This window comes from Betta splendens, chromosome 12 (genome assembly GCF_900634795.4).
Source record: "Betta splendens chromosome 12, fBetSpl5.4, whole genome shotgun sequence".
NCBI classification, from domain to species: Eukaryota; Metazoa; Chordata; class Actinopteri; order Anabantiformes; family Osphronemidae; genus Betta; species Betta splendens.
In genome coordinates this window covers 14,103,432-14,122,973 of record NC_040892.2, presented here as the reverse complement: position 1 = coordinate 14,122,973, position 19,542 = coordinate 14,103,432, and the positions used below count along the sequence as shown (strand labels likewise).

At 42.4% G+C, this 19,542-nt stretch overlaps 1 protein-coding gene across 10 annotated transcripts in view; it reads right to left on the bottom strand.

The window, feature by feature from the left end:
- The window catches only part of whrna (whirlin a), a 122,194-nt gene that overhangs the window by 37,927 nt on the left and 64,725 nt on the right, over positions 1–19,542 (bottom strand). For 8 of the 10 annotated variants that reach the window (XR_008696217.1, XM_055513133.1, XM_055513136.1 and 5 more), the window contains 2 exons: positions 14,645–14,928; positions 264–306 (listed from right to left, as the gene is read on the bottom strand). Coding sequence is in view for 9 of the 10 variants with exons in the window: in XM_055513133.1 (XP_055369108.1) it covers positions 264–306; positions 14,645–14,928 (327 nt within the window). In the remaining variant the exon portion in view is untranslated. The remainder of the gene's footprint in view (positions 1–263; positions 307–14,644; positions 14,929–19,542) is intronic. The other 2 variants (XM_029168554.3, XM_029168555.3) reach the window with 1 other exon arrangement.

The following is a 19,542-nucleotide window of genomic DNA, read 5'->3' as shown; positions in this document are numbered from 1 at the left end:
AAACTGGATGTAAAGGAATTTTCTGGAAATGTTTACAACTTAGTTTTGATATGCACTTGTACAATACCATATGAAAAAGAAATTTAATTGTTCGGTAGATAATGGCAGATGGACTTGGTTTGTTAAGGCCACTGGATTTTATCACAGTTTATATGCTTGACTAGAATTTTGACTTACCTGGAAGGCACACACATTGTATGTATTGTAAAGTTAAAAGATTAGTGGCATTAGTGGCTTTTTAATACATTTGTTATAAATCTCACCTTTGCTGCAGCAGATGCTCCTTGAACATGGTCCATGGAGAAGCTGTAAAGAAACACACAAATATGACAAATCAATGAATCTTGCACACATGCACGATTCTGTAGATTATGTTAATAAATTATGTTTTTCCTTCATTAAAAAAAGCTGATTGGTATTGACCATTATGATTACCATGGGCGTCAGATAAAGAAGGACAGTGTAGTTAATCAAAATAAATAATTCAAATGTGACAACAAAGGAGTAATTGACTTCACACAGTCCCATCACTCTGATTGGAATTACTGTACATGACCTGACTGCTGTTTGTTTCTCTTACACACAAACAAATGCTTACAGACAGATATACCTGGCACACAAATCCTTTGGAGCAATGGAATCACAGAATTTCAAATATCCAGAGTAACATTTTTTAAAATCTTTTTGAATATATTTTTATTATCATCATTGGCAAGTAAATGCACACTTCCTCTAATCTGCGAATGATCGTAATGTCGTTCTTGTTCTCCATACAGTAGATGTGGCAATTGCTGCTTCACACAATATTATTTATTTGTATTATTATTATTTCTGTATTATTAGAAAATGTAAAATGTGAATAATTTCCATTCAGGCTTTTTTTAAAACATTTACAGCACATTTTGTGTCCTATTTTTGACCATGTGAAATGACCTGATTGAATAATTTCCCTCAAGTGCTCACAAAGTGCTATGCTCTAAATCCATGTAAATAAGACCACTTAAGACCTTTGGGGCCACATACATTAAAATACATAATGAAACCAACATCTAAAAAGTACTGGGGCTTGCCTGCAATGGCACATGAAACTCAGTGTGGAAACCTATTGTGGAAGTCAAATTCAATTAGTCCTGTTATCTTTTAAGACTAAAGCAGCCGTTTATTCTCTTTTTAAATGTCACCTCCCTAACAACAATAATTATTAAACCAAGCTAATAGACCCAAGGTGTACCTGTGCAAAAAGGCCCTTGAGACAGTCAAGCACATAACTGCAGGGGTGGAGGGTGAGAAGGGAGTTTTGTTTTTTTTAAAGAGAGAGAGAGAGAGAAAGAGGGAGAGAGAGAGAGAGAGAGAGAGAGAGTACACAAACCTCATGAGTGTCTTAAATGTTATAATTGAAGTTCAAGTTACTTATGTCTAAGTAAGTAGAAAATTACAGCAGTTTTGAATACAATGCCCTTTAGTCAAACATTCACTCAACATCCACAAGGATATTTTATTTGTTTTAATTATACTACGTATTACTGTGTTGTACTGTTTAGCACTACATTTACTGGCATTTTTTTTCAAGCCAGGAATAAATGACAACTGACAACGACCAAAAGCTTCCTCAGTATGAGGGAAGTTCCATATTATCCTCCAGTTTGGCTTCACAATTGCAAAGAACTGACTCGTTACATGAACAAAAGACACAAGAGCGACTTTCACGCAACTTCACCTGAACCATAAAAAACAGATATATTTGTAGACTGCTTAACAAGAACATTCTTCATGGATCCATAACTTTAAAGGTTCTGCTCAAATCAAGGGTTTGTTAACATAATGCTGTAAGAAGGAACTTAGTGTCTGTCCATACAGTAGGTCACCATCAGAGGACCAACAGCCTAGTGGTTAAGGCACAGAAGCTCCCAGCTATTCAATTCAATTTTATTTACTGTATATAGCGCCAAATCACAACAAAGTTATCTCAAGGCACTTTACAAAGCAAGGTTTAAGACCTTACACAACTAAACCCAACAAATCCCACATACAGCAAGCATTTAATTTGACAGCAACAATGGAGAGGAAAAACTCCCTCTCTAATGAGGAAGAAACCTCCAGCAGAACCAGGCTGGATGTGGGCGGCCATCTGCCTTGACCGGTTGGGGTGAGGGGATAGAGAGAGAGAAAAGTACAGCAACAACAACAAGCAACAACAGAGCACAGGCAGGACTGTTGGACCACGGACTGGTTACAGGCAGGATGGTTTGATCCACAGCTGCTCATCACAGTCACCAAACTTTGAGTCCAATGATACCTGTAGGTGAGGACAGAGTGGAGGAGAGAGAGAGAGAGAGAGAGAGATGGCGGGAGAGAAGCACAACTACTGGAGAGAAAGAGACAAGGTTAGTTGAACATAGAACAATGATGGGAGGTTATTGGACAGAAGAGGTAGAAGGAAACAGGGGAGCTCAGTGTATAAATTAAGTCCCCCAGCAGTCTATGTCTATTGCAGCTCAACTAAGAGATGGTTCCTGTGACAAACAATCATTGCTAGTGACCGGAACCATCTCTAACTATAAGCTTTATCAAAAAGGAAGGTTTAATGCCTAATCTTAAAGGTGGAGAGTGTGTCAGCAGATTCCAGAGAAGAGGAGCTTGGTAGCTAAAAGCTCTGCCTCCCTTCTACATTTGAAGACTCTAGGAACCACAAGTAGCCCAGCGCTCTGTGAACGAAGCGTTCTGCTGGGAGCATAAGGAACTATGAGGTCTTTGAGATAAGAAAGTGCTTTATCATTAAGTACTTTGTAAGTGAATAGGAGAATTTTAAATTCTATCCTACATTTTACAGGCAGCCAGTGCAGAGAAGCTAATGTAGGGGAAATGTGATCTCTCTTTCTAAGTCCTGTCAAAACTCTGGTTGCAGCATTTTGAATAATGTAGGCTTTTTAAGGAGCTGTAAGAACATCCTATGAGCATCCTAAGCAGTTACAGTAGTCCAGCCTAGAGGTAACAAATACATGGTTCAGTTTCTCTGCATCGCTCTGAGAGAGGATGCTTCTGATTTTAGCTATATTTCTAAGATGAAAGTAAGCGTTTCTGGAGATTTGTTTAATGTATGATGTAAAAGAGAGCTCCTGGTCAAAGATGACACCAAGGTTCCTCACAGTAGAATCTGAAGCTTATGTTATTCCATCCAGGGAGGCTATCTGACTCTATAGTGTCTCTCTCAGATTTTTATAATATTAAAATTAATATTAATAGAATTAATAATAATCTCACCTACAGTAGAGGAGACATGTATAGGCTAAACAGAATTGGACCAAGCACAGAACCCTGTGGTACTCCATAGCTATTTCTTGTGCATGTGGAGAATTTCTCATAAACATGAACAAACTAGAATCTGTTCAACAAATAGGATTTAAATCATCCCAATGCTGTTCCTTTAATCCCAATTCTATGTTCTAGTCTCTGTAATAGAATGTTATTATCAATTGTATCAAATGCAGCACTAAGATCTAACAGGACAAGGACAGAAACTAGACCATTGTCCGAAGCTAATACAAAATCATTAATGACTCTAACCAGAGCTGTTCCTGTGTGTAATGGGAAATTTTTGCCTTGTGCTATTTCTTATCCAACACACTCCTGTGCTGGTTAGGTGCAATACTGAACTGAACATTCTCACACAAACAACTAATCTCTTGTGCTGTCGTACATCAAGTCTAAATATCTGATGTTCCATTTGACTGACTAATAATTTATGATATATGTTTGTCTTTTGTCTCTGGCTCCATCCTATCTGACTCCCCACCAGACCCAAGGCTGTTAAAGCGAATGCATCTTGTCTTGGAAGCTTGGTGTTCCTTCCTTTGGATAACAAGACATGATGATGCAGAAGTGAGAAAGCAAACATTCTATTCTCACTCACAGCGAGATAAGGTGGCACAAACAATTCCATTGCTGCAGAGAGACATTCCACCAGAGCCAGAGAAAGGGGTTCAAAGACAGAAGCAACTTGAGGATCGTGGGCTCTTTGCATCACACCTTCGTGTGTGTGCACTGATCTCCCCAGCTGGTTTTTGGTTTGTTGATGTGCACGATCAACATCCATGCTTTTTATTTGCTTGCCCCATTGTTTTTATTTTCTTTATTATTTCAAAAAAAATCGCACAAAAGGACAACTCTCTCATCTGCTTCTTTATGGAAAATTTCCACCACACTGTGCTATGATTTTTTCTAAATCCTAACTGAAAATCTTCGTACAGGTTATTCCCACTCAGGTGGTCAGATAATTTTTTAGCCACTATTTTTTCAAGAATCTTGGCAATAAAGGGTAAATTTGAAATGGGCCTATAGTTGTCTAGTTCTCCAGGGTCCAGGGTTGTTTTTTTCAGTAGAGGTTTGATCACAGCCACCTTTTTTTTTTTTGTTGTGACCAGCTGGCTGCTCACAACAGCTCCTGTCCTCTTACTTCTATTTATTACTTTCTTCACTTATTTAAGTTTACCTTTCTAGTGTGTTGTTAGTAACATTAGTGTACACAACCTGTACACAGCTTTTTTTATAGTTTTTCTAAGTTTGGCGCAGTACAAACGCTGTTTTTAAAGCTACGATGTGCGTCGGGGCCAGAGCGCGCATTGTTTACACCGCGGAGCAGCTGATCGCGCTGCGCAGCGCCGTAGTTCTGCCCAGAGACAGACACGAGATCACCGCTGAGGTGCTGGTGAAGTCCCGACGTGGGCGCCGCGCTGGAAAACTACGACGGGAGAAAACGAGACGCTTCAGGCCCGCTGTCCCCTCCGTTATCATGGGGAACGTGAGATCTCTCCCCAACAAGATCGACGAGCTCGCGGCGCTCACACGGTACCAGCCGGAGTACAGAACCAGCAGCGTCCTGCTGTTCACGGAGACCTGGCTGACGTCACTCATCCCGGACTCGACTGTCGCACTGGACAATTTTCATCTGCTACGTGCGGACAGAACGGAGAACAGCGGTAAGAGGAAGGGAGGGGGTCTGGCTGTGTTTGTGAACATCAGGTGGTGTATGCCACGACATTGCACTGTCAAAATGAAGCTGTGTAACAGAGACATTGAGCTGTTAGTGGTGGGCATGAGGCCATTCTACCTGCCAAGGGAGTTCACACACGTTATAATAATTGCTGTGTACGTCCCACCCTCCGCTAACGCTGACACAGCTTCCGAGACCCTGCTCTCAGTCACCAGCAGGCTGCAAACACAGCACCCACAGGCCCTCTTCCTGATCTCTGGGGACTTTAACCATGCACCTCCTTCAGCTGCTCTGCCTACATACACCCAGTATGTGACCTGCCCCACCAGAGACAATAAAACACTGGACTTATTCTATGCCAACACCAAAGAGGCCTACGCTGCATCCTCCCTCCCACCGCTGGGCAGAGCTGACCACAACATCCTGCATCTCCTGCCTGTGTATAAACCTGTTGTACACAGGCAGCCGGTGGTGCCCCGCACAGTGAAGAGGTGGACCGCTGAGAGCGAGGAGGCTCTCAGGGACTGTTTTAACACCATTGTGTGGACGGAGCTCTGCGACCCACATGGGGAGGACATTAACGCAATAACAGACTGTGTAACGGACTACATAAACTTCTGCTGTGAAAACACTGTTCCCACCAGGCGGGTTCGGTGTTTCACCAACAGCAAGCCATGGGTCACCCCTGATATTAAAGCTCTGCTAAAGGAGAAGAAGAGAGCATTTAAATCAGGGGACAGGGAGGAGCTGAGGAGGGTGCAGAAGGAGCTGAGGAGGAAAATCCGTGAGGGGAAGTCCAGCTACATGAGGGAGGTGGAGGAGCAGCTGCAGCAGAACAATGTCAGTGAGGTGTGGAGGAGCCTGAAAACCATCTCAGGCTTCAAAGCTCCACACCCACAGGCTGAGGGGGACCTGAGCTGGGTCAACGAGCTGAACTCACACTTTAATAGGTTTGACCAAGCACCCACTCACACCTCCCAGCAGCTGCCTCCAAACCTCTTGTCACCTCATACCACTGGATTACCAGCCCCCACAGCCCTTCACACCTTTACACAAAGCCCTCTACCCTCAGCCCTGATGACTGGCGACTCATCCCAACCACACCCCCTCACTTCACACCACACTGAGTCACTTCCTCAACCCCTCACTTCACACCACACTAAGACACTCCCTCCACCCCTATCCTTCTCCAGCACCCAGGTGAGAAGTGAGCTCAGGAAGATCTAGGCCAGGAAAGCAGCTGGACCAGACGGCATCAGCTCCAGACTCCTTAAGTCCTGTGCAGGCGAACTGTGTGGAGTTATGGAGCATGTCTTCAACCTGAGCCTCAAGCTGAGGGTGGTACCACAGCTCTGGAAGACCTCCTGCGTGGTACCAGTGCCCAAGACACCGCACGCCAAAGACCCCAGCAGCTTCAGACCAGTGGCTCTGACATCACACCTGATGAAGACACTGGAGAGACTGGTCCTGGGTAACCTCCGCTCTGCAGTGGGAACCTACCTGGACCCGCTGCAGTTCGCCTACCGACACGGCATAGGAGTAGACGACGCTGTCATCTTCCTCCTACATCGAGCCCTTTCCCACCTAGAGAAGCCCGGCAGCACTGTGAGGATCATGTTCTTTGACTTCTCCAGTGCCTTCAACACCATCCAGCCGATGCTTCTGAAACACAAACTGGAGGAGGCCGGTGTGGACCTTCATCTGACGGAGTGGATTATGGACTATCTCACAAACAGGCCTCAGTTTGTGAGAGCCAGGGACTGTGTGTCTGACACTCTGACCTGCAGTGTGGGGGCCCCACAGGGGACTGTACTGGCCCCCTTCCTTTTCACCCTCTACACGTCAGACTTCAGACACAACACGGACAACTGTGTTCTGCAGAAGTTCTCTGATGACTCTGCGATCGTCGGACTGATCACCGATGATGACGATGCAGAGTACAGAGGACTCACTCAGAACTTTGTGGACTGGTGCCAGCGGAACCACCTCCTGATCAATGTAGGGAAAACGAAGGAGATGGTGGTGGATTTCCGCAGACAGCAGCCTGCTGTCATCCCACCGATGCACATCCAGGGAAGGGACATTGAGAGAGTGGACTCTTACAAGTACCTGGGAGTGCATCTGAACAATAAACTGGACTGGACTCATAACACGGATGCACTGTACAGGAAGGGTCAGAGCAGACTCTACCTGATGAGGAGACTGCGGTCTTTTGGAGTGAAGGGGCCACTCCTGAAGACCTTCTATGACTCTGTGGTGGCATCAGCCATCCTGTACGGTGTGGTCTGCTGGGGCAGCAGCATCACAGCGAGGTACAGGAAGAGACTGGACAGGATCATCAGAAAGTCCAGCTCTGTCCTGGGCTGCACTCTGGACACGGTGCAGGAGGTGGGTGAGAGAAGGGTCCTGGCTAAACTGACATCCATCATGGACCAGGTCTCTCACCCACTGGAGGACTCACTGTCTGCTCTGGAGAGCAGCTTCAGTAGCAGACTGATCCACCCTCGCTGTGTGAAGGAGAGATATCGTAGATCCTTCCTACCTGCTGCTGTCAGACTGTACAATCAGAACTGTTGACCACATCCCACCACAGTCACTCACCCACTGCATCAGTGGTTTATATAGCAACCTGCTCTGCACAATATTTGTGTAAATCTGTGAACAATCATGTATATTGTTACCGGTACAAATCTTATACCCATTACTGTGCAATAACCCTGCAATGACCTCATACTCACTCTAACTGTACTGTACTGCTTTGTACTGTGCCAACACAAACTGTTCTGTACCTGTATTCTTGCTCATCTGTACTGCTGTTGTGAGAGGTAATTTCCCCACTGCGGGACTATTAAAGGTTTTTCTTATTCTTATTCTTATTATTCTTAAAAGCCTGTGGTACATAGCCTAAATATAAAGATTGGTTGATTTGATTTAATATGGACGAGCTGATTAAAGGTAGAACTTCTTTGAGTAGTAATCTTCTTTGAGACGACGTCCCCCATGAAGGACATATAATGTAGAAGCTCCTTGAGAAACATTTCTGCTCTAAAATAATGTAGTGACCCAACTTTCAGACAATCTGGATTAGAAAATGGTCAAATTAACTGGGTGTTTATAAAATCTGTAAATAAAACTTGTTAAAAAGAAAGCGTTAAGTTTATGGCTTCAGCATATAAAAGTTTCTTATATTAAACCACCAACTAAAAAAAACGGTTTGTTTAAAAAGCTGTGGGTGGGAAGTTGTGTGCTTAACCACTAGGCTCTTTGAAGTGATGGATCCCTGAAGAATCTTTTGTTTAAGTAGTTTACAAATGTATGTTACATCACATCAGGTAACAGCACTGCAGGACTCTGATGCTTTGGGGAGAAGGGGGTGGTGTGAAACCAGTCTAACTAGTGCTGTGGATTGGTCGTTCTGTTTGAGAAGAGGCTCCTTATTGTTATGTTGATCTAAGCTTGATTAAAAGATTCAAATGTTATTTTTTTTATTTAAAACAGCTCCTGAAGCAGGCAGACTGACACACACTACATCCAAATGAATATGGCAGAATATATTGAATGAGAATTTAAGAATTTCATTAGGTACATTTATAAAGTCCAATTTAACCTAATACACACAGTTACTGATAAACCTCCAGTAGGTAGTTTAGCATCTGTAGCAGCGTGAGCTGACAATGCTTATCTATAATTAAAAAGTAAGTAAGTACAACATTCAACTCTGACATAAAGTCAACTTTTCAAGTTTTCTCAACTTTTTAGTTGACTGTTTAGACAGACCATTGTCTGTCTGTCTGTTTGTCTATCTGCCCTAGCAAACAGTGTAGAACTGACAATGTTCTGTTCTCAGAACTGTGCCTATACTTGGTATTTGAGCCAAACTATACAGGTCAGATACTAAAGTTCCACCTTTTGGTTTTACCTTGGAATTGCGTCTTTGGTGCTAAAAATGGGGGTGGCCTCATTAACATTTTTAACACCTTACCCAGACAAACCAAGGAGGGGGGCTGCTGACCATCGGCTCATGAGTGGGTGATCAGCACAACCCATAGAACTCATCATAATTTTAAGACCTAATACTTTCATATTATCTCCATGAAATCCTGTTCAGTCAAAAAACAGAATTCTGGGAGGAAAAGTATGGTTAGAATAGTTGTTATTAGGTTTTAAAATTATGATGAGTATATGGGTTGTGGATGCCAATTTACAAGTCAACAAGTCCAAATCCACATTTTACCTATTAGACATAAGAGGTGATGTTAACCCTTCTATTAAAACATTGTTTTGTAGTGAGACACTCTGTCCTAATTATTTCCCAAGATAAGGAGCACCAGAGATACTTTCTCCCACAACAGGACTGTACTTAAAACAACAACAACCCACATATATTTCCAGAGCTCTAAGTGCAACATCAAAAGACCCTGGATACACTTAGTTTGACACTCCCTTTAAATCTTAACATAATTATAATCCATCTATCAGTAACCAGACCCAACGACTGTAATAATCCATAATTATTACCAAAGCCCTCTCTTAGCCTCCTATGCCTTCCTATGTGTGACTTATGAAAGTTAAAAATGTTATTAAAGATGCTAATTGTTTACGCCAATTTTTAGGCAAAATCCATAGACATGGTAGTTGTGTTATGATTACAGGTAACTCAGCACTACAATCATTTGACTGCTAAAACCCAGTTTAATTCATGATTAGTGTATGATTAGACACACTTTACATTATATACACAATAACACTACACACATCTACAAGAGTCTAAGACCACTAATAAATTATGATTCCATTAATAAATAAAGTATGTCGGGCATCAGGTGACATATAAATGAAGGTCAGATATCAGACATCATTCATTTCCTTGTTTATCAGTCCTCACAGCTCCATAGCTGATCTACATATTGAACAAATCGTTCACAAACGACACATCACTACAACCTGTTTTTTGTCTGCTGCTGAGTTAGCATGAGTTTGATCCCTTATCATTGCTCTTACTATGCAACTTTATTTTTTTCTAAACATAGTTGATGTCTTAGTAATTTTCTGTTCACTGCAAAGTTATAATCGCTCTGTCTATTTTAAGACAGACCTACTCTACAGCAGCAAAACATTATTTTTTTTATTCTCCTCAGCTTATTCATGTCTATAAATAGCAGGGGTCTCTTAAGAATATGTACACACCCACCCAGAATTCACAAAATTTTGTGGTTATGGGTCACTATATAATTTCTATAATTATTAATATCTAGTTATAGTATAATAGTAATATAATTTGAGTGTGCATTGTCTGGACGTTGAGCGCAGTCCATCTGCGACTACAGCTGCTTATTTAGGTTTTAAACTGCCATAACTTGTTAAAAATGTTTTCCAGTGGTCGTAGATTTTTTACGTAAATAACTGTGGATCAAAACTCTATGACAGGACGCCAGAAACCAGCAGATCTACAGCAACTCATTACAGCAACATGTTTGTGTTACGTTCACGGGACAAACTACAGTAGAACTACGCTTACCATGAGCGGGCAAACTGGCCTACAAACAAACTTGAAAACAAATGGTTTTGTAACAGAATAAATGCACAGAATTAAGAAAATAAACAGCTTCTCATAAAAACACAGCACGAAAGGGATTTCAACACACAAACCGTTAATTTTTATGGTAAAGTTGAGGTAAAATAAAGGGCCTACAAAAATCCTACATTAGGAGCCGTTCAGGAGTCGAAGAGACCGTCTCTGAAAAGAGCCAAACTTCCTATTACTACTGTAGCAGTGTGACAGAGCTTTACAGATGCTTGCTTGATTTACTTCAAAGGAAAACTTCACAGATTTGCAATGGTGGTTGACCAAAACAATATTTTGGTAGTATTTAAGAGGGGGCACCCTCCATATTATCTATGCAGAGAAATGATCAATTATTCCTCTCCAAAGCCTCTGAAACAGGACAGAGGATTATGTGCCTCAGGTTCACAGACTACAACTAGTGCTTCCTGGCTTCCTCTGTATTTGCCCCAGCAACGGTTGGGCTGAAAGGGGGGCGGAGCCAGCCTATTGCAGCGCAACTCTATCCGCCACTGTTTTTCCTCACATAGGCGTACAGCACTAACATTTAATGGCCGGTGGTCCTGCTGTAGATTATTTAGAAGACAGCAAGTACTTCAGCACTCTGATATTCGTGGTTAGTTGTATGAGCCCGAGTACAACACCAAAGTGTTACGCAGTATGGAGGAGTACGAGGCTGCCCCATGCATCCTGCAACAGCTGAAAGCCAGATGCATTATTATTGTCTCTGCACTGAAAGAAGCACAACTGAATCTAACAGACAAACGTTCAGACATTACTTTACATTTTTAACATTTTTTATATTTTAAGTGTGTTTGAATAAAGACATCATTTCTAAGTCATTTAGCAGCGTCTTATTTTAAATCAAGTCACAAACAAATACAGAGGAGTGACTTACCAGAATTTAATAAACATTAAAACGAACAATAATTACTCCTAAACGTAAACACAGTTATAACTCATTTGAGACCCTCACTCTGAATCTTTCTCACCCAGACTCTAAAACTCAGAAGCCAGTTGTGTTTTGTATTGTTTATCATCCTCCTGCTCCATATTCATGACTTAGTTCTTAGCACAGATAAAGTCATTGTAGTGGGAGACTTTAACATTCATGTAGATGTTCATGCAAATTCAAGCAGATGATTCCGTTATCTTTTGCCTCATTGTCTTGTAGCTACACAGAGGAGGACAGTCACCTTAATCCTTATGAACAGGTTGACTGTCTTGTAGATGATGCTGCAGCTTCTCTACGTATAATGTTAGACACAATGGCTCCTCCTCTGAAGAAGGCCAGGAATCAGAGGAGGTTAGCTCCATGGTAATAACTCAGAGATCCGCAGCCTAAAGCAGACAACTAGAAAGGCAGTGTCATTCCAACAAAATAAATTTAAACTGCATTGCATGGAAGGACAGTCTAATAATATATAAAAAAGCACTTTGTGCTGCTAGAAAAACATATTATTCCATAATTGAGGAAAACAAACACAACTCCAGGTTTCTTTTCAGCACTATAGCCAGGCTAACCAACAGTCATAGCTGTGTTGAGCCTACTATCCCCTTAAATCTCAGCAGCAATGACTTTATGAACTACTTTACTAATAGAATTATCACCATTAGAGAAGACTTCCTTCAAATGACAGGAATCACTGTCTATCAACTTTTAACTTATTAAGTCCTCTGTCTTACCTAGACAGCTTCCTCCCTATAAATCATTTGGAGTTAACTTCAATTATCAACTCTTCCAAGTCGTCCACTTATCTTTGAATTCCAATTCCAACCAGATTACTCAAAGAAGTTTTACCTTTAAGTAGCTTGTCCATATTAAATCAAATATACCAATCTTTACAACTAGGCTATGTACCACAGGCTTTTAACGTGGCTGTGGTCAAACCTCTATTGAAAAAAAACAACCCTTGACCCTGGACAACTAGCCAACTATAGGCCCATTTTAAATTTACACTTTATTTCCAAGATTCTGGAAAAAATCGTGGCTAAACAATTATCTGGCCACCTGAGTGGGAATAACCTGTACGAAGATTTTCAGTCAGGATTTAGAAAACATCATAGCACAGAAACAGCTCTGGTCATAGTCACTAATGATCTTCTATTAGCTTTAGACAATGACCTAGTTTCTTGTCCTTATCCTTGTCCTGTTAGATCTTAGTGATGCAATTGATACAATTGATCATAACATTCTATTACAGAGACTAGAACATAGGAATTTAAAGAACAGCACTGGAATGGTTTAAATCCTGTTTGTTGAACAGATTCCAGTTTGTTCATGTTAATGAGAAATTCTCCACATGCACAAGGATTAGATATGTAGTACCACAGGGTTCTATGCTTGGTCCAATTCTGTTCAGCCTATACATGTCTCCTCTAGGTGAGATTATTAGGAAGCATTTTAATAATTTCCATTGTTATGCAGATGATACTCAGCTATATATGTCTTTGGAACCAAATGAAACAGATCAACTAGTCAAAATTGTTTAAAAGACATCAAATCCTGGATGTCCCAAAACGTCCTTCAACTAAATTCAGATATAACTGAAATTCTTCGAAAGATCGTTGGGCCTATAAATCAGAGGAAGACACTATTGAGTCAGATAGCCAACCTGGATAGCATAACATTAGCTTCAGATTCTACTGTAGGGAACCTTGGTGTCATCTTTGACCAGGATCTCTCGTTTACATCATACATTAAACAAATCTCCAGAATCGCCTACTTTCACCTTAGAAATATAGCTAAAATCAGAAGCATCCTCCCTCAGAACGATGCAGAGAAACTGATTCATGGATTTGTTACCTCTAGGCTGGACTACTGTAACTCTTTACTCATAGGATGTCCTAACAGCTCCCTAAAAAGCCTACAGCTTAATCAAAATGCTGCAGCCAGAGCGCTGGGCTACTTGTGGTTCCTAGAGTTTTCAAATGTAGAACGGGAGGAAGAGCTTTTAGCTACCAAGCTCCTTTCCTGTGGAACCAGCTCCCTCTTCTGGTTTGTAAACCTCCCATCATTGTTCCATGTTTAACTAACCTTCTCTCTTTCTCTCCAGTAGTTGTGCTTTCTTCCCCTCTCTCTCTCTCTCTCTCTCTCTCTCTCTCCTCCACTCTGTCCTCATCTAAAGGTATCATCGGGCTAAGAGCTATGTGTCTGTGATGGGCAGATGCGGATCCAACAATCCTGCCTGTATCCAGTCCCTGGTCCAACCATCTTGCCTGTGCTCTGTTTGCTTGTTTGTTGTTCCTGTACTTTTCTCTCTCTGTCTATCCCCTCACCCCAACCGGTCAAGGCAGATGGCCACCCACATTCAGCCTGGTTCTGCTGGAGGTTTCTTCCTCATTAGAGAGGGAGTTTTTCTTCTCCATTGTTGCTTTCAAATTAAAGGCTTGCTGTAAGTGGGATCTGTTGGGTTTAGTTGTGTAAGGTCTAAAACGTTACTTTCTAAAGCGCCTTAAGGTTACTTTGTTGTAATTTGGCGCTATATACTGTAAATAAAATTGAATTGAATTGAATTGTAGGAAATGTATTAATGAATAATAATATATACTAATATTAATATAAAAGCTTGAAGATGGCTAGGTGAAACAGGTGCAGCAAGGCTTGGTCAGAAAAGAAGTGTTAAGAATCATTAATGGAAATGAAGAGAAATCATACAACCAACATTAGGTTATTGGGAAAGAGGAAGCACAGGATTAGAGACTCAAGTACAGTAACTGACACAGGGAAGAAAGGTTGACGGACAAGTGGTGAGCAGCTGCAAAGAGCTACAAAAGGAACTAAGATTCAGGTTCTGGTATTGGCCTGCTTTTAGACTCTCTTGCTGTACAATCATACTTATGTGTACAGTCGAAAGACATGGATCACTATATTCATCTACACAACTCTTAGCAAAAAAAGAAAATGAGAGTATGAGTATGTTTCAGTAAGTTTAATGGATTAACTTTAGTGTTGATACATGATTACGTTTAAAAATATCAGTAATAACTTTAAACCAATACCAGAAGATTGTAACATTCCTAAATGCAGTACTATCAATCATTAAATGATAAAAATTTAAAAAATGTTCTTGTTTGTCTTCCAAACTCACCTTGCTATGCTGCTGTTGGCAGAGCTTTCGGCGATCTGAGAACTGGCAATCCACTTTGTTTCACCCACCACCGTCCTGGCATGTGGCAAGCGACCCACATCTTTCACTGTCATCATGAGGTGACGCGATGACTTAAGGACTCTGACAGCTTCGTCGTGTGGGATGCTCAGGAAGCTTCGGCCGTTCACCTCCAAGATCTGGTCGCCAACCTGCAGGGAAGGGAGGGAACACAGAGGTGTGGTGGGGGGGACTGTGCAAGGTGGTGTGGGCGGACCAGGCAAAGGCTGTTAAATGCACAGGTTCATAGGTGATAGGTTGGAAAAAGAGGTAATGCAATAGGAAGTGTTGGAGGTATATAAAATATTAAGTTGGCTGGAGGGAGAGAACTTTGTTGTAGGTTACATGTTATAATATGCAATTGTTTTCATTCTATCAAAAGGTTGAGCCTGGAAGCAGCTGAAGGAATGTTATAACCATAGTAAACAGCACCATGAACAGCACCTGTCTCGTATAATGAACTAATGTATTGTCAGCTTAGCCTTAAGCTTAACCCTGTGAGGTGTATCAGGGACCCTGATCTGTGTTGAATGAATCCAAAGAACAATCTAATTTTGCAAGATTGCTTGACGTATCAATCTATGTACCTTCTTTGCTTGGCATTGGTAGGAATCACTCAAGCATAAATTATACATACTGTACAGTAAACATATCTTTGTGCAGCACTGCAAATTTCTCTGCAAATGTGGCAAACTGGTATAAAAGTTCTACCTCAAATCAGAAGCTCTGAATCAATAAAGAGTATATAATGAAAACTCTACTTTGAGATCTAACCAATCAATTAATAGTTATGCCCACGGCAGTGAGAACGCACACTGTCGTCCTAGCAAACATCTCTTATTCATGTATAACAGGATGAGCTGAATCCTTAGGGATGAGAAACAGATTTAAGGACTGATTACAAGCTGTTTCAACCAGCTGTTTGAGTTACAAAACAACTTCTTCTGCACAGTTTATAGTTCTAGACAACCCGAGAACTTATTTTGTGATGAGCTGAACTCAGTTTTCACTACAATTTCAGACAGCTTAAGCAGCTACATACTTGTCAAAAAAGACACCAGCCTGACACTCAATTTTTGTCTTTTTTAATGTATTTGCTTTGCTGACAAGACTAGTTGTGACCTCAGTGTCCTCATTAAAAATATTATTAGGAAAAAATCTTATCACATATTTTATGTCATATATCTCAGAATGATTGCGATTGTTTATACTGTAGAAGCAACTTGAGTTTCTGAACGAATGTCTGAGGAATATAAAAATAAAAATTTGTAATTAATTTCCTGAAACACAAATTCAATTACATTTTTCATCCCTGTTCCTTTCTTTTGGCACGAACACTGGTACTACTAGTGCTGTCTCACTCTGACACCATGCTGACTTCTTTGAACTTCTGAATGGAGCAGAGGTATCATTATTGGCATTCATAACACCCATGCTTTAAAAAAGGCAAAATGCTGTGAAAAAGGCCTGTTACAGTAGTTGCTATGGTAAGAGTAGAATGATATGCAACCAGGCTTGTGCTCTGTAACCAAACCATTACAGCTCCGGCACAAAAGCCTCCAGTACACTCACTCTTATGTCTGTCTGAATGGCTCAAGTAAGTAGAAAATGTGCATTTGAAAGAACAATCCATATTTCCTCTCAGATTGTTTAACGTAATGTGGTACTGGATGTAATAGTTACATAGCAGTGTTTTCTGCAGAATAGTGTATTTGGGGCCGCACCACTGTCAGTGCAGTACTTTATTATTGCAGTGCCACAACCTGGCTTCTAGGAAGGACAAATACTGTATAAGAGGTCCACATATGGCATATGCCATTATGGCATGACCATAATATATCCCCGTGGGGTGGGACGTTTGTATACAAACTTTGTCGGGTTAAAAATCCCGCTGTCCAGCGTGCCCAAAAAACAATTGCAAAGCGAGATGCACGCTTACAAATACGCATCGTCGATGAATGTTAACCGTGTATATGAAACACTGCTCCAGCCTGACGTTGAAGCTCCCGTTGCGAAGCGGAAAAGAAAAGATGCCTCGCTCTGTTGTCCCCTCTCTGGACTTCCCCCGTACTCCGTAGTGATGTTAATGTGAGACCTTGTGAGCGCAACAAGTAAAAAGTAAAAAATAAAGTGTGCGTTTTAATAAGAGCGTTTATTGAACCATAGTTTTTTTTCTCAGCATTCTTTTACAATCTACAGCCCAAAGTTGTGACATCCAGAACATTCATACAGTCATCAGCATGATTGTTTATGTAACTATGATATCTTTCATGCACGCCGTGAAACAAGTCACCCAATAAAAGGTCTAAAATGTTCTCCAGCTGGACCCTGTTCCTTTTCTCTCTGTTAAACAGTAATCGACCAAAATGTTGTGCTTTGTTTATACCAGAATGAGTCGCTGACTCTCGTGAGCTAGATTTTTAGATCTCCAGAGTTTAAGAGCAGCCTCTCACAGATCAGCGTGGAAAGGCCCCAGGACATGAAACTCTTGATTCTGCACTGAATGCGGCATGCGCGGTTAAAGCACGATTCAGTCTATCGGTAGCGTCCATCGAATCCATCGCATCGGCAGTGTCCTGGTAACCCTATGCTGAATTGGGACTTTAGGTTTCGGGCGATTCAGGCCTGTATGGGTGAGTTGCGGTGGGCTGTGAAATTAATTTATTAAATTTTTAATTATCTTGATTATCTCCCAGAGTAGCATCACACTGGCTGAATATGCTATTCAAAGGATAATTTATGATTCCTACTTCGGCATCATTAGCCAAGTTTGTCCCGTGTCTGGTAATGTTCAGTCAAAAAAACAATACTGTGCCGTTCATGTAACCTTCGTTAGTATTCCTTTTGTATTTTCTTTCATTTTATGTTTGGGAAACGTGGCATTTCAGCTACTGTGATGTTATTTGTTATTAACATTAGTTCCTACCTGCCCTTGTTTACGGGGACAGGAAAAAAAAAAAACCCCGTAAAGGAAATTGCAGCCAGATTATTACCCACAGCCAGAGGAGATGGAGGACGCTACCAACAGTGAGAAATCAGGGTTACGTTCATATAACCCAGCACCGAAAATTTAATAGGACCTCTCTCTGTTATGGAGGAGATGGGCGAGATTTGTTTTTCTTCTATACTAAATTGAGGATATGGACATGAAACTAGAATAAGTAATTTCTTGAGGAATTACGTGAGAGAGTCGCTGCCGCAACAATGCTCAAATGCTGTATAAGCTGCTGACGTTAAAAAGTTGACTACGATAAAACAATGAAAACGACAAAACATTGACAAAGATTAAAACAATGACAGCGATTAAAAAAATGACGATTAAAAACGTGACCAAGGTGAAACAATGACAAGATTAACAAGATTTCTAGTTGGTCCTCCTTGAACCGCTGCCTTATCGTGGTGGAGAAGTTTGTGTAACCAAATGACCCCGGGAGCTACTGTTGTCAGGGGCTAAATGCCCCTGGTAGGGTCTCCCAAGGCAAACAGGTCCTGGGCGACAGGCCAGACTAAGAGCGATTCACAAACCTCCTATGTACGGACGACGAACAAGGAACGAGACATCGCCCGGTATGGCGCAGCCGGGGCCCCCACCCTGGAGCCAGGACCAGGGTTGGGGCTCGCATGCGAGCGCCTGGGTGGCCGGGCCCCGCCCAAAAGAGGCAACGTGGGACTGTCTATAGGTGGACCCAGCAGGAGGAACCGTAGGGAGCCGATGCATAGTGGATTGGGCAGCAGTGAAAGGCAGGAGCCTAGGCGACCCAATCCCTGGATAACCAATCTGGCTATTGGGACATGGAATGTTACGTCACTGGGGGGGGGCAGGAGGTCGAGCGGTACCGGCTAGAAATAGTCGGGCTCACCTCTACACACAGCCTGGGCTCTGGAACCCAACTCCTTGAGAGGGGCTGGACCCTGTTCTACTCTGGAGTTGCCTGCGGCGAGAGGCGGCGGGCTGGTGTGGGCTTGTAAATAACTCCCCATCTTAGCCGCCATGTGTTGGAGTTTTCCCTGGTGGACATGAGGGTCGCTTCCCTGCGCCTTTGGGTGGGGGATACATCACTTACTGTCGTTTATGCTTTTGGGCCAAACGGTAGTGTGGAGTACCCTTCTTGGAGTCTCTGGAGGGAGTGTTGAAAAGCGCTCCAACTGGGGCCCCCATCGTCCTACTGGAAGATTTCAATGCCCACGTGGGCAACGACAGTGATATCTGGAGAGGCGTGATTGGGAGGAACCCTAATCTGAACCCGGATGGTGTTATGTTATTGGACTTCTGTCCCATCAGGTCTGGTTAACCTGTGTGACTCCTGAGGCAGCTGATAGGTAGCAACAGCCCAAGCGTGCTGCAGCCCGTGCCGTTGCGGAGGCAAAAACTCAGGCCTGGGAGGAGTTCGGGGAGGCCATGGAGGAGGACTATCGCTCGGCCTCAAAGAGATTCTGGCAAACCGTTCGACACCTCAGGAGGGGGAAGCAGTCCTTTACCAACTCTGTTTTCAGTGGAGGTGGGGAGCTGTTGACCTCGACTGGGGATGTTATCGAATGATGGAAGGAGTACTTTGAGAATCTCCTCAACCCCTTTGACATGCCTTCTGCTGAGGAAGCAGAGGCAGGGGACTCAGAGGTGGACTTCCCCATCACCCAGGCTGAGGTCACCAAGGTGACAGGGCAGCGGGGGGTGGATGAGATCCGTCCTGAGTACCTCAAGTCTCTGGATGTTGTGGGGCCTCTGCAACATCGTATGGATGAGGGGGAAAGTACCTCTGGACCAGGGTGGTTGTCCCTCTTTAAAAAAAGGGGGACATGAGAGTGTGTTCCAGCTATACAGTAGGGGGATCAAACTTCTC